Source organism: Lactuca virosa, chromosome 8 (assembly GCF_052849685.1).
Source record: "Lactuca virosa cultivar CGN04683 chromosome 8, Lactuca_virosa_CGN04683_v6, whole genome shotgun sequence".
In the NCBI taxonomy this organism is placed as follows: domain Eukaryota; kingdom Viridiplantae; phylum Streptophyta; class Magnoliopsida; order Asterales; family Asteraceae; genus Lactuca; species Lactuca virosa.
Window position 1 is genome coordinate 134,853,935 of NC_136433.1, and position 11,401 is coordinate 134,865,335.

Consider the following 11,401-nt stretch of genomic DNA (forward strand, 5'->3'; position numbering starts at 1 on the left):
AAAATGAAATACAAAATGAAATAAAGATAAATAGAATGACTAACCTAAATGTTGTGATTATAATTGATTATATGAACTTGGATGTTAGATAAACTCTAAATGTTGTGATTATAATTGATGATATAAACTTGGATGTTAGATAAACTCTGCTATTCATAAATATAAATTTCAACAGAGAAAAACTTTAAGAGTACTCAAGTCTTATGCAAAATAACTCTGCTTTATTTCATAAGTAGAACAAGCCTTATATATGCAAATATCTTACAAACTACAATTTTAGACTAACTGTTGTTAGTCGACTATATTTAACACATACCATCTAGACTTTTCTATCCTCGACTTACTATTACACATCCTTTCTTATAATGGACGTACTATAGCTAGTCTAGTCTACTCATATCACAATTATAATTGCACGATAAACTTATTATACAAGTCTTATTATACAAGTCTTTCTCACATTATTACAAACAACAAAACTTCATAATTTTAACTAAGAATATGTGTTACATAAAATTGTCATTTGTAAGATATTTGCCTATATAAGGTTTGTTCTACTTATGAAATAAATCAGAGTTATTTTGTGTAAAACTTGAATACTCTCAAAGTTTTCCTCTGTTGAAATTTATATTTCTGAATAACAGAGTTTATTTAACATCCAAGTTCATATCATCAATTATAATCACAACATTTAGAGTTTATCTAACATCCAAGTTCATATCATAAATTATAATAACAACATTCAGGTTAGTCATTCTATTTATCTTTATTTCATTTTGTATTTAAATTCCTAAGGACTACAATTTTTTTTTATTTATTAATGTATGGAGCTTCAGAAAAAAGACATAATAAATCGCCAATCAACCAAGACCATGTTAAAGAGTAAGGTAGTGTTTGTTTTTTGTCTGCATTAGCCTTCGCAGACTGTTTGTTTTTTTGAAGACTGCAGACATAAAAATGTCTTCACGCCCTCTTCTTGGCGCAGATGTGGACCAGAGACTTCTAACATCTAGCCTAAAAAAACATATATATCTTTATTTTTTTTAAGTTTTTTTTTAATTTATATTTTTTCCAACTTTATTAATGATAAACAATTTGAAAAAAAAATTACAAACTTAAAAAAAAAAAAAAACGTTCGACGATACAAACATGATATTTTTGACAAATTTATAAATAAAGATTTATTACAATAATAGTCGTTGAAGTTGTTTATATAAATATGAAAAAAAAAATCATAATATATTCTTATACTTTTTTGCCAAATTTTGTAAAACATTATTTAATACAGTATCGTCAATTTCTCGAGAAAATATTTATGGTACGTTTTTAATGGATGTGATTGAAAAAATCGAAGTTTATTTTCATCCATTTATGTATTAAATTCTTTGATCACTAATTATAATGTTTAGTTATAACTTTGCAACCAAAGTTGTTGGTTTTTATCAAATATATACGTTAATTCATACCATTTTTATTTTTATTTTTTATACAATAATACATAAAAGTTGATCTAGATTCGTTAATTATTTATAACAAAGTCATAAAAATATTAAAAAATCACTTTGAAGTTTAAAAAAATCAGTTTATTCAGATTTCAGTTTATTTTAGTAGCCCGCAGATGTTAAAAAAACAAACAATCTTTTTTTTTTTCAGACTGCAGACGTTTGGTCCACCTCTTCTACTGTAGAGGTCTACAGATGTGGTCCGCAGACTGTAGACATTTTGACTCAGGAAAAACAAACACCACCTAAGTTAGATCTCCAATCGATAAAGTTTTTACCTTCCATTTAATGTGCTTCCCGTGAATTTATCAATAACTTCAACCCAACCTTCCGACTCATGTTCGAAACAACCGGCAAACAAAGATAAAGGAAAGGAAACCAAATAGGTGAGCGGGTATAAGACCCATAAACACTTTTAACATTCTCTAAATTAACTCACTCCATTTAATTTACATTTGTGCAAATTGATTTTAAGACCGAAGAACAAAAAAAAAATCTAAGAATTCTAACCAAAGATCAAACATTATCAACAGACAAATAAAATAAAAATATAGAATCATCTACATAAAAAATAAATAAGTGACACACCTCCAAGCCGTGGGTGCCGACTTAGAACCCACAAAACATGTAGCTTCTTAAATATAGCTACCAACACCTTTCCAACCACGTATATGAAATATTTAGGCTTTTAGCAAGTAGTAATTATTTTACGATTTAGCATTTTTCATAAACATTTAATCAAATTTAATGCAAGAATAACCTATAAATCCATTCTTTGTAAACATTTTTTATTCATAAAAAAACACTTTTTTTACGTTCTCATAGCTACATGTAAATATGTCAATCTCTTAGGAAGTTCACTAACCTCAAGATTCATGTAAGGTTGTCACACAAGTTCTGTTTGCAAGATGTCAAATCATTCCATATATCATGCGTACGATATTAAATCGTGATACTTAACATGCATAAAACTTTTATACACCATGTGTTAAACGCATGTTAACATTAAAACATGCCATAAAACATATATATTTTCCATATAATGGTAACATCATTTTGTGCAAATGAAACATTACAATGTGTTATACACTTATATTAGATTCTTCTTGGTGTCATGTATTCACCAAATAAATCACATAACATACCACCTTACTTTAAGCTTGATTTAGACTAATATGCTTCTCTTTAATCTTCTTCAGTTGCTGCCTAATCTTTTAAGAGTAACTCTTACTAACATCATCTATGCATTAAGAGCTTTTGATTTTATTGTTACAAGTTATTAGTTATTACAATTGTGAGTTGTTTACATACAACAAGAGCTTTTCCACCCCCAAACAAGTTGGGATCGGCTAAAAATTGACCCAAAACAAATTTTATAAATTCCAAGAATCTACAACATAATGCAATGCCAAAATCTGCAACTATTTGAACATGAGGAACTGTATATGTTATATCTAAATTACCTGACTTTTTTGTAATATACAAAGTTGCAGATAGAGGAAGGGTGTGTTTGGAATGTCTAGGGATCATTTGGTGTTACAGTAGTTGCTTTAGATCAGGTGCCGATGACTGTAGGGGCAGAAACGTCTTTTCCGTGCCTCTAACAAAATCCGCAAGCTCTTCCGGTGCAACCACCAACTTTAACCATTCTTGCAACTCTTCCCCTTCCACTTTCTCTTTTTCTATAAGTAGCACCCCAAAAAAAAAAAAACATTACTTCAATAAGTTTTGTACACACAAAGTCCAATTCCTTTTAAACCATCTGAATGAGACTAAATGACCATTTTACCCTTCATCTATATGAATGGGGGAGGGGTAAAGGGAACTAATTACCTTCAAGATAAGCACCAAGCCCCTCCAAAACAGTGGGATTAGCACGCATGACAGAAAGCGCCACATCAAGTGCTGATTGAAGCATCAACTTAACTTCTCTTTGAACAAGATCCACTAAATGCCCCTATAAATCATGTTCAAAATGCTCTTTACTTTTTTCCAAAAAGTAAAGAACTAGATTCACCATTAAAAAAAAGATAAAAAGGAAAACCTGATCCCTTCCAAAACCCATTGATCCACTGGAATCATCCATTCCACCATTTGAAAGTGTTGACAATGAAATAGGACCTATGGTGGGATTGAGACCATATTCAGCAATAGCTTTGTATGCCATGTCTGTAGCCCTGCGTATGTCATCAAGTGCACCTGTTGACACGCGACCCGAGTAAATAATCTCTTCAGCTGCACGTCCTCCAAGAAGGGTGACTAAGCGCCCTCTTAACTCATCCACAAAAAGTAAATATCTGTCCTCTGTTGTTGGAGGGGTGTAAGTGAATCCCAATGCCCCTCCTGACCTTGGTAGTATGCTTAGTTTCTGATACAAAACAAAACATGAAAAATAGTTATCATTACTCAATTGGAATTGGAATTCGCAATTCCATTCCATGATAAAAATCTTTACCTCAACCCTTGGTTGCCCTGCAAGAAGTTTAGAAACAGCTGTGCCTACCACTGCATGACCAGCTTCATGTCGAGCCACCACTGCTTTCTCAGTGCCTTGTAACTTGGCTGTTTTCTTTTCAATCCCCTGTTTTTTATCAAAAAATAAATCATATACTGCAGATAAAAAAAAATTATTTTACAAGAAAAAAAAAAGATAATTACAGCAATTGAACGCTCCACTGCTTGGATAAAGTCCATTTTCTCCACCACTAGTTTACTTTGTCTCCCTGCCAACAAAGCCGCTTCATTTACTAAATTAGCAAGGTCTGCCCTGTACACCAACCCAAAAAAATGTATTTCAAAAAAAATAAGATCAAGGGTAGTTTTGGAAATAAAAAAAAAGATGATTTTTTTTTATTACCCGGTGAAACCAGTGGTCATGGAAGCAATTTTAGCAAGGTCAACATCCTCTCCCAAGGGGAGCTCTTTCTTGGAAACATGCACATTCAAAATAGCTTGTCTTCCAACCCTATCCGGTGTTTCTACCTAAAATAACAAAAAACTTAAGTTAGCATTTATGCTATTCTTTTTTTTTAAATAATTATAAATATAAAACTATTAGAGAGATAAATAAATACCAAAAGGGAGAAGAAGACAGACCATAACCACACGATCAAATCTCCCTGGTCGACGAAGGGCCGGATCCAGTACATCAGCACGGTTTGTTGCTCCAAGAACAATCACAGCAGAATTACTATCAAAACCATCCATTTCCTAAAAAAACATAAATTAAATTACCATTTATAAATAAATAAATAAATATATAAAAGTTTGAGTTATTAAAACATACAGTGAGCAACTGGTTTAAAGTCTGTTCTCTTTCATCATTACTGACAATACGGAATCTGCCATCGCGACTCTTGGCCACAGCATCAATCTGCAAAGATTTTTAAAAGTTTAATAAAAGAGATAATTAGAAAATGAAAAATATTTTATATTTGAACCTCATCTATAAATATGATTGATGGAGCTTCCTTTTTTGCCCTTGCAAAGAGATCACGAACACGTGAAGCTCCCATGCCAACATAAAGCTCTACAAACTCACTAGCTGAGCAGCTTATGAATGGGACTTCAGCTTCACCTGCTACAGCTTTTGCTAAAAGTGTCTTACCTGTCCCAGGAAGACCAACCTGTAAGATAAGATACATTAACATACCCACGAAGCCATTTTACAAATTTACCCCTCGTTGAAACAGAATGTAAGAACTTGTGAATTAGGGTTTTGAAACTCACCAGAAGGACACCACGAGGTGGGCGAGCACCAAGTCGTATATATCTATCTGGATTTCTCAGAAATTCCTGAATTCAGTAGAAAAATTACAAGGATAAATGATATGTGTCTTTGGAGTAAGTGTTATACTATTACTATGTACGTGTCATCAACAATAATTTTAAATCCTTATTACATGCTATAAGCACAATGAACTTACTACAATTTCCTCAAGCTCCTCTTTGGCCTCATCAACACCAGCAACATCAGAAAACATAACTACTTCCCCTTGGTCGTTGACTTTTGACCCACCAGAACCACTTGACTTGCGGTTTCTAAGTTGACCAGGAGATTGCTGTGTATGAATTATGAAAAGAAGTGAATGTCACTTTTCACTGAGAAAAGAAATTATAACATGTGAAGAAATAATTAAATAATGTGTAGAGTTAACCTACCTGAGAAAAGTTTACAGGGAATCTGGAAAGTAACCCTGCCAACACAGCTACATAAAACAATGCTATCTGTGAACATAATTGAACCATTAGCTGTTTGTTTCCATGTTTGATGTCTAAAGCAACCTAAAATCCAAACTTACCAAAGCAGAGTTCAAGAAGCCACCAGACCTCTTATCAGGAGACCCGAATTCCACATCATTTTCAAGCATCTTTTCATAAGGAGTCTTGATATCATTAGGGCGGGTTGTTGTGTACACAATCCTCTTTGTAGGTGCCACACTCCTTAACAACAACTCTGAATCCTGCATTTTACTTAGACTACTACTAATGTCACTTTCTGGGGTACCTTGTTCTTGTTTCAGCTTAAACATTATATGAACTCCATCAACCTCCACCTTTTGCACCTGATTGGTACTGACTTTAGTTAAGAAATCACTGTATGGAACGCTCACGAATGTGGTCGGAACCCTAGGCTCCGACCCTGGCAATGGAAGACCTGGCCGAAGCAATCTCATGACAAACATAACAATCCCTAACTGCAACAACAACACACCGATTTCTTGTGCTTGAATTATCGGTTGCCATCTCCATTTGCCACCGCCTTTCCCCCACCCCCACCCCCATCCACCCTTTCCCTTCTTCTCCCCCTTCTCTCTCTTCTTACTCACTTTATTGCTCTCACTCTCGCTCTTCTGCCCCGAAGATTCTGTATCATGTTCGCAGGAACTATTATTCACACCCAATTTATTCCTTCCTCTACAACTTTTATTCATCTTCAGAAACCCTAACCCTCCGCCCCATGAATTAAAATTGGAAACCCTAGATTCTCTGTACAAATTGGTGGCTGGGCGAATGGATAATGACGATTTGGTAACAAAAGCATTCGACTTTTCATGTACAACACGAAATCTTTCGCGGAAGGAGGTGCACCTGTATGAGTATTTTGGGTTGTAATTCGAAGAGTTTAAATGGATTTGACCGTGAATTATAGGTCGTAGCGTTTCAATAGCTGCCATCTTATTGATTGATGCCCTAGAGCGTCGCTGAAATGTTTAAAACTAAAATCAAGAAAAAATATAAGGAAGAAGGCTTTACATATAGTGTCTGCTAGTGAATTATGAAAGGTATGGAAAATCTGGTTTTGGGTATGGATCAGGATTACAATTATTTCAGAGGGAGAGAGAGGATGGAGGTTGAGGAAGGTTTGTGGACCATTGAACTTTCTGCCTTCGTTTTTCCTTGCTGTTTTTGTAGACACCGGCCAAAACAGACAATATAGATAAAAATGGGCTGAAATTGATAAAGATAAAATTAAAATTAAACGATTATTAAGAGAATCCTATCTTAACAAACCTATCGGTGTCACAGCTAGAAAATCTCATTGTTTGGTTTAGAAGTCCTCATAGTATATGTTTATGAATGAAAGTTCGGTCAATAGCTTCATGATAGAATTATACAATTTTATCTATTTTCAATTATGACCATTCTAAGTTCCTATTTATAGGTGTTTAATAATGCTTTTGCTTGATGTAAACCTCCACAAAAGAAAAGACAGTCATCTTCTCCACATTCTACTATCTCCCCTCCATGACCGCTCATGTCCGAAGTATCTCGGGATATATATTCTGGTTTTGTGTGTTTGTGTTTGTTCAATTGCAAAACATAGAAGAAACCAAAGCTCCCTGGAGAGAGGGAATATGAGGCGGACGAGGTTTGGTGATTCTCACCGACGGAAGCAACCTGAGAAATTATGGCCTTCAACAACCGTCACACATATGCAACCATCATCTACAACCACTCAGAGCTTCAATTCATCATTAATCCAACACTTCAACTTCCTTTGTACATCCATTCATGTAAGAAAATAAGATGCAGCCCACATTAATCTTTTGTTGGTCAAAGTCGAAAGGGGGGAAACATAAGACAAATGTTGCTCTGTTGCTCTTCAACTCTTGTAGTCGACTTGATGCAACAGGCTTCCGGATACATGCTCTCTGGCCAACAAAGCCACCTATCATAATGAAACAAGTAGGCAACTTAATCATATTACTTATTATTAGATTATTTTAAATTTTCATTATTTGTCATTGTGTTGAAAAACTAAAAATTAACAATTATGTTTATTTAATAAAGGACTTAGGGTTAATAGTTAGTTATAATTTGTTGTTGAAACTTGAAATCAAGTTTTTAGTTGAAAAGTTGAAATATTTTCACTGTAAGGTTCCATTAGCATGTTTTTAAAAGACAATTATATGTTGGAGATGACACTGGTGGTGGACCTTCCGAAAGATATAACTCTAATGAAAGCCCACGAGTTCCACAAAAGCATAAGACCACAAGTTTTATAACCTAATAAACCTACTTAAAGACCATAAGTTCCACTTCCACAAAGCCAAATAGCACAAATTCCAACAACTTTCAATTTAAATGATCTTCCTTCGGACCCTAGGGATAGGCCAAAAATTACATCTTATCACCCTAATCAAAGGGATGAAAGGATGGTATTTTGACTAAAGGACATTGTTAACCAAAGGGGCATGATTTCTCATCAAAGGTTTTTGGTAAGAAGCTAAGATGTTTCGTTGTTGAAGGGTTTGGTGAATTTAAATGGTTAGAGTACAACATTAAAAAGAACAAAGCTTATTGTTTGTGTTGCTACTTGTTCGAAGATATGGTAGGAGAACAAGGTGGAAGAGGTTTGTATAAAATTATTTTGTAAAAGGTTTGTGAAATCTTTCTTCTCCACAAAAGGTTGTATAAATTTTTTTCCAAAAGGTTTGTATAAATTTCTCGGATCCTAGTTTGAGTTTGGAATCGCACGAGTGTCATCCAGATCCCTCAAACAAGGGCTTTGATACCAACTTCAGTCTTGAAATTTATATGTGTATGTTAACACGCTATCGCGGGCATATTAAGCAAATAAAGTTTCAATGTTGATTGCACTAATAATATAGCATGGGGAAGCAGGGTCGAATCCTCAGGAACACATCCTAACGGTTAATGCATTTTTTCATTAGGTACATTCTAGTCAATAAAAGAGAAATCATAAAAGGGGGTTTTTGAATTAAACTAAAAACTAAAAATTGAAGTGAAAATAAACTAAATAAAACTCAATGATAAAAACGAATTCAGTTCTGCTGCGACTTTCCTAATCATGCAATCAGTCCAGATCTGGTTATTCAGAATGCGTTCTATCTAAGGTGGTACTGAGAAAAACTAACAAACTCTAGTATAATCTCTTTTACCTAGTTAAATTAACCAAAACAAACTCTTCATTTAACCATAACTTTTTATTGTCTAATTAAATAAGCTCTTAATTAAAATAAAAAAAGTTGCATTAAGTTCTGTGTAAAATTCCCAGCAATACCTAATACTTCTCACAAGCTCAGAAGCGTAAAGATATGAATTTTGTAGTTTATACCGGTGTCAAATCCCAAACACGAAGCCAATTTGATATTTGTTATTTATTACCAGTTGACAAGAACAATTACGGATTCTATTAACTGATTGACTGGAATGATAAAACGCTAGCTAGGTGATTAGACTAACAAGAATTAAAAATCAAACGTTCATTAAGTTCAAAAGTGAAAAATCAAGATAGAAACACAAAAAGAAAACAGATCTGATAACTAATCGCATGAAAAGTACTAGTCTATGCAGAACTGAAAACTAGGGTTTTAGCCAGACATGGCTAAAAACGAATCTAAACTAGTAGAAAGAAAAACAAACTAAATAATATTCTAAACTAATTGTATGAGATGATTCACAACCTTCAAATCTTCAGAAATCACTGAAAGGTATCAGAAATCACCTTCAGAAGTGATTTTCGTCGTCTGGAACCGTCTAACCTTCGAATCTGATTATGAGGGTCTTATTTATATGCAAGACAGAAGCTTCCGGATAAAGTCGGCGAAAAATGAGATCGTAGAAGGCATAAATGTGATCGCAGTTTTTGAGGGTTTTTTTTTCAGATTTACCCTTAAATGATTTACGATGTTATTTTCAACATTTTTAGAATGTCAGGACAAAAATGCGATCGCAGATTAGGTTTATGCAATCGTAGATTTTTGTATTTTTTTTTCCAGGATTGCGTTTAAAATGAAGTACGATGCTATTTCTGAAGTTTCGTGAGTCGCCTCAAATAAATACGATCGCATATACTGCTTATGTGATCGCATATATTGGTATTTCTTCTCATATGGCATCCAAATGACTTATTTTGGCTCTACAAAACTTCGAGGCATTTATACAATCATAGACACAGAAAATATGATCGTAGATTTGAGTTTCTGGCTCGTTTTGGATATGATTCTTCAGTTAAAGCACTCCAGGTTATTCCTTAGCATCCTTCTTCAAATCCAAATCCATTTAAGCTCCAAACATGCATCCAACTGCTCCCAAAGCACCGCTCCGTTCGATTTATCTGAAAACAACACATAAAATGCTAGCAGTACGGGAATTTTGATAAAAAAAAACATGAGCTGAACATTATTTAAACAAATGACATGCAAATCTACAAATTATGATGCTAAATGATAATAAAAAACTACCCTAAAAGATGCATAAAATGGCATCTATCAAATCTCCCCAAGCTTGAACCTTACTTGCCCTCAAGTAATAAAAATATTAAACATTATAAACAAATGGAAAGATGTAGATGACCAAAAAAGAACTTCAAATAAATTAAATTAAAAAGCTGAACTAAAAATATTTCACTCTTTTTTTTCTTACATGATCAGATTTCACAACAAGAAAGCTCCAATTAAATCACTACCTAGACAACAGTCTCAATACCTTTATTGCAGATTCAAAATTGATATTTAATAAGTCAAATCAAGTTTGAGTAAATAATTTTTACGTCGATTTAAATTTGTGTAAATAGTGTTTTTTTAAATAATTTCACGGAAATTCGTTTATAAAAACTTAGCTTGACCAACCCCTCATTTTTTCCAAACTCGTCCAGTAAACGCGGTAAGCTCCATTATGGACAAAAAATCCAAGCTTACCCCTATGATTCCATTATCGAGAGATCAATCTCAGTATATTACACATCTTCTTTGTCTTTTATCAACTCTTCATATTTAACTTGATTGGTTCTTGATTTCGACTTGAACTTGACTCATCAGATCATAAGGTGTGACCTTACATGAGAGATTTGGAAATTTCACGACATAGACTTACAATAAATGTAATTTATTTGGCTATTTTGTTTATACTTTTACTTATGATTTGAACTACAGTTTGACACTCCATGAGGTTTTAAAATAATAAATGTTTTGAAAAAATTTCTTTTAGTATGCGAATTTCCATTGTTGAATAAAGATTTTACCTTTAATAAAAAACATAAAATGTTTTAAAGAATGGTCACATTTTGGGGATGTCACAAAACATACGGTTACTATTATTTGTGATATACTATATAATGGAAAAAAAAAAAGTCGAACGTCCAGATACATCGGTTGATCATTGTTGTTGGTTCAAAACATGGAAGGAAATGTACACCTTCACGATTTATCATATAAATGGAAAAAGCATATGGCTCACATCTAATTGTATCTATATTATTACCACACCATTACATCACAAGCGGGTTGGTGATTCTAACGTAACTTTATTGATAGCAAGAATTTGCTAGTATCGTGACTAATAGTTGTTAATATTATGTTGTGAGGCTAAAAAATGAGGACAAGAACTCAAGAGGTTATTAGTAGCCAATCCCAACAAAATATTAATAAATC

General features: G+C 33.4%; 1 protein-coding gene across 1 annotated transcript; it reads right to left on the minus strand.

Annotated features, from left to right (window-relative positions):
- Window positions 1-2,745: 2,745 nt before the first annotated feature.
- Window positions 2,746-6,935, minus strand: FTSH9 (FTSH protease 9). The gene is made up of 13 exons (XM_079064263.1): window positions 5,804-6,935; window positions 5,664-5,729; window positions 5,429-5,563; window positions 5,232-5,297; window positions 4,943-5,128; window positions 4,789-4,875; window positions 4,599-4,712; window positions 4,360-4,484; window positions 4,161-4,269; window positions 3,958-4,083; window positions 3,547-3,870; window positions 3,336-3,459; window positions 2,746-3,184 (listed from the first exon to the last, which is right to left on the minus strand). Exons 1-13 carry the CDS (start codon window positions 6,677-6,679, stop codon window positions 3,039-3,041), a joined length of 2,484 nt encoding a protein of 827 aa, XP_078920389.1. The 5' UTR covers window positions 6,680-6,935; the 3' UTR covers window positions 2,746-3,038.
- Between the last annotated feature and the right edge of the window lie 4,466 nt (window positions 6,936-11,401).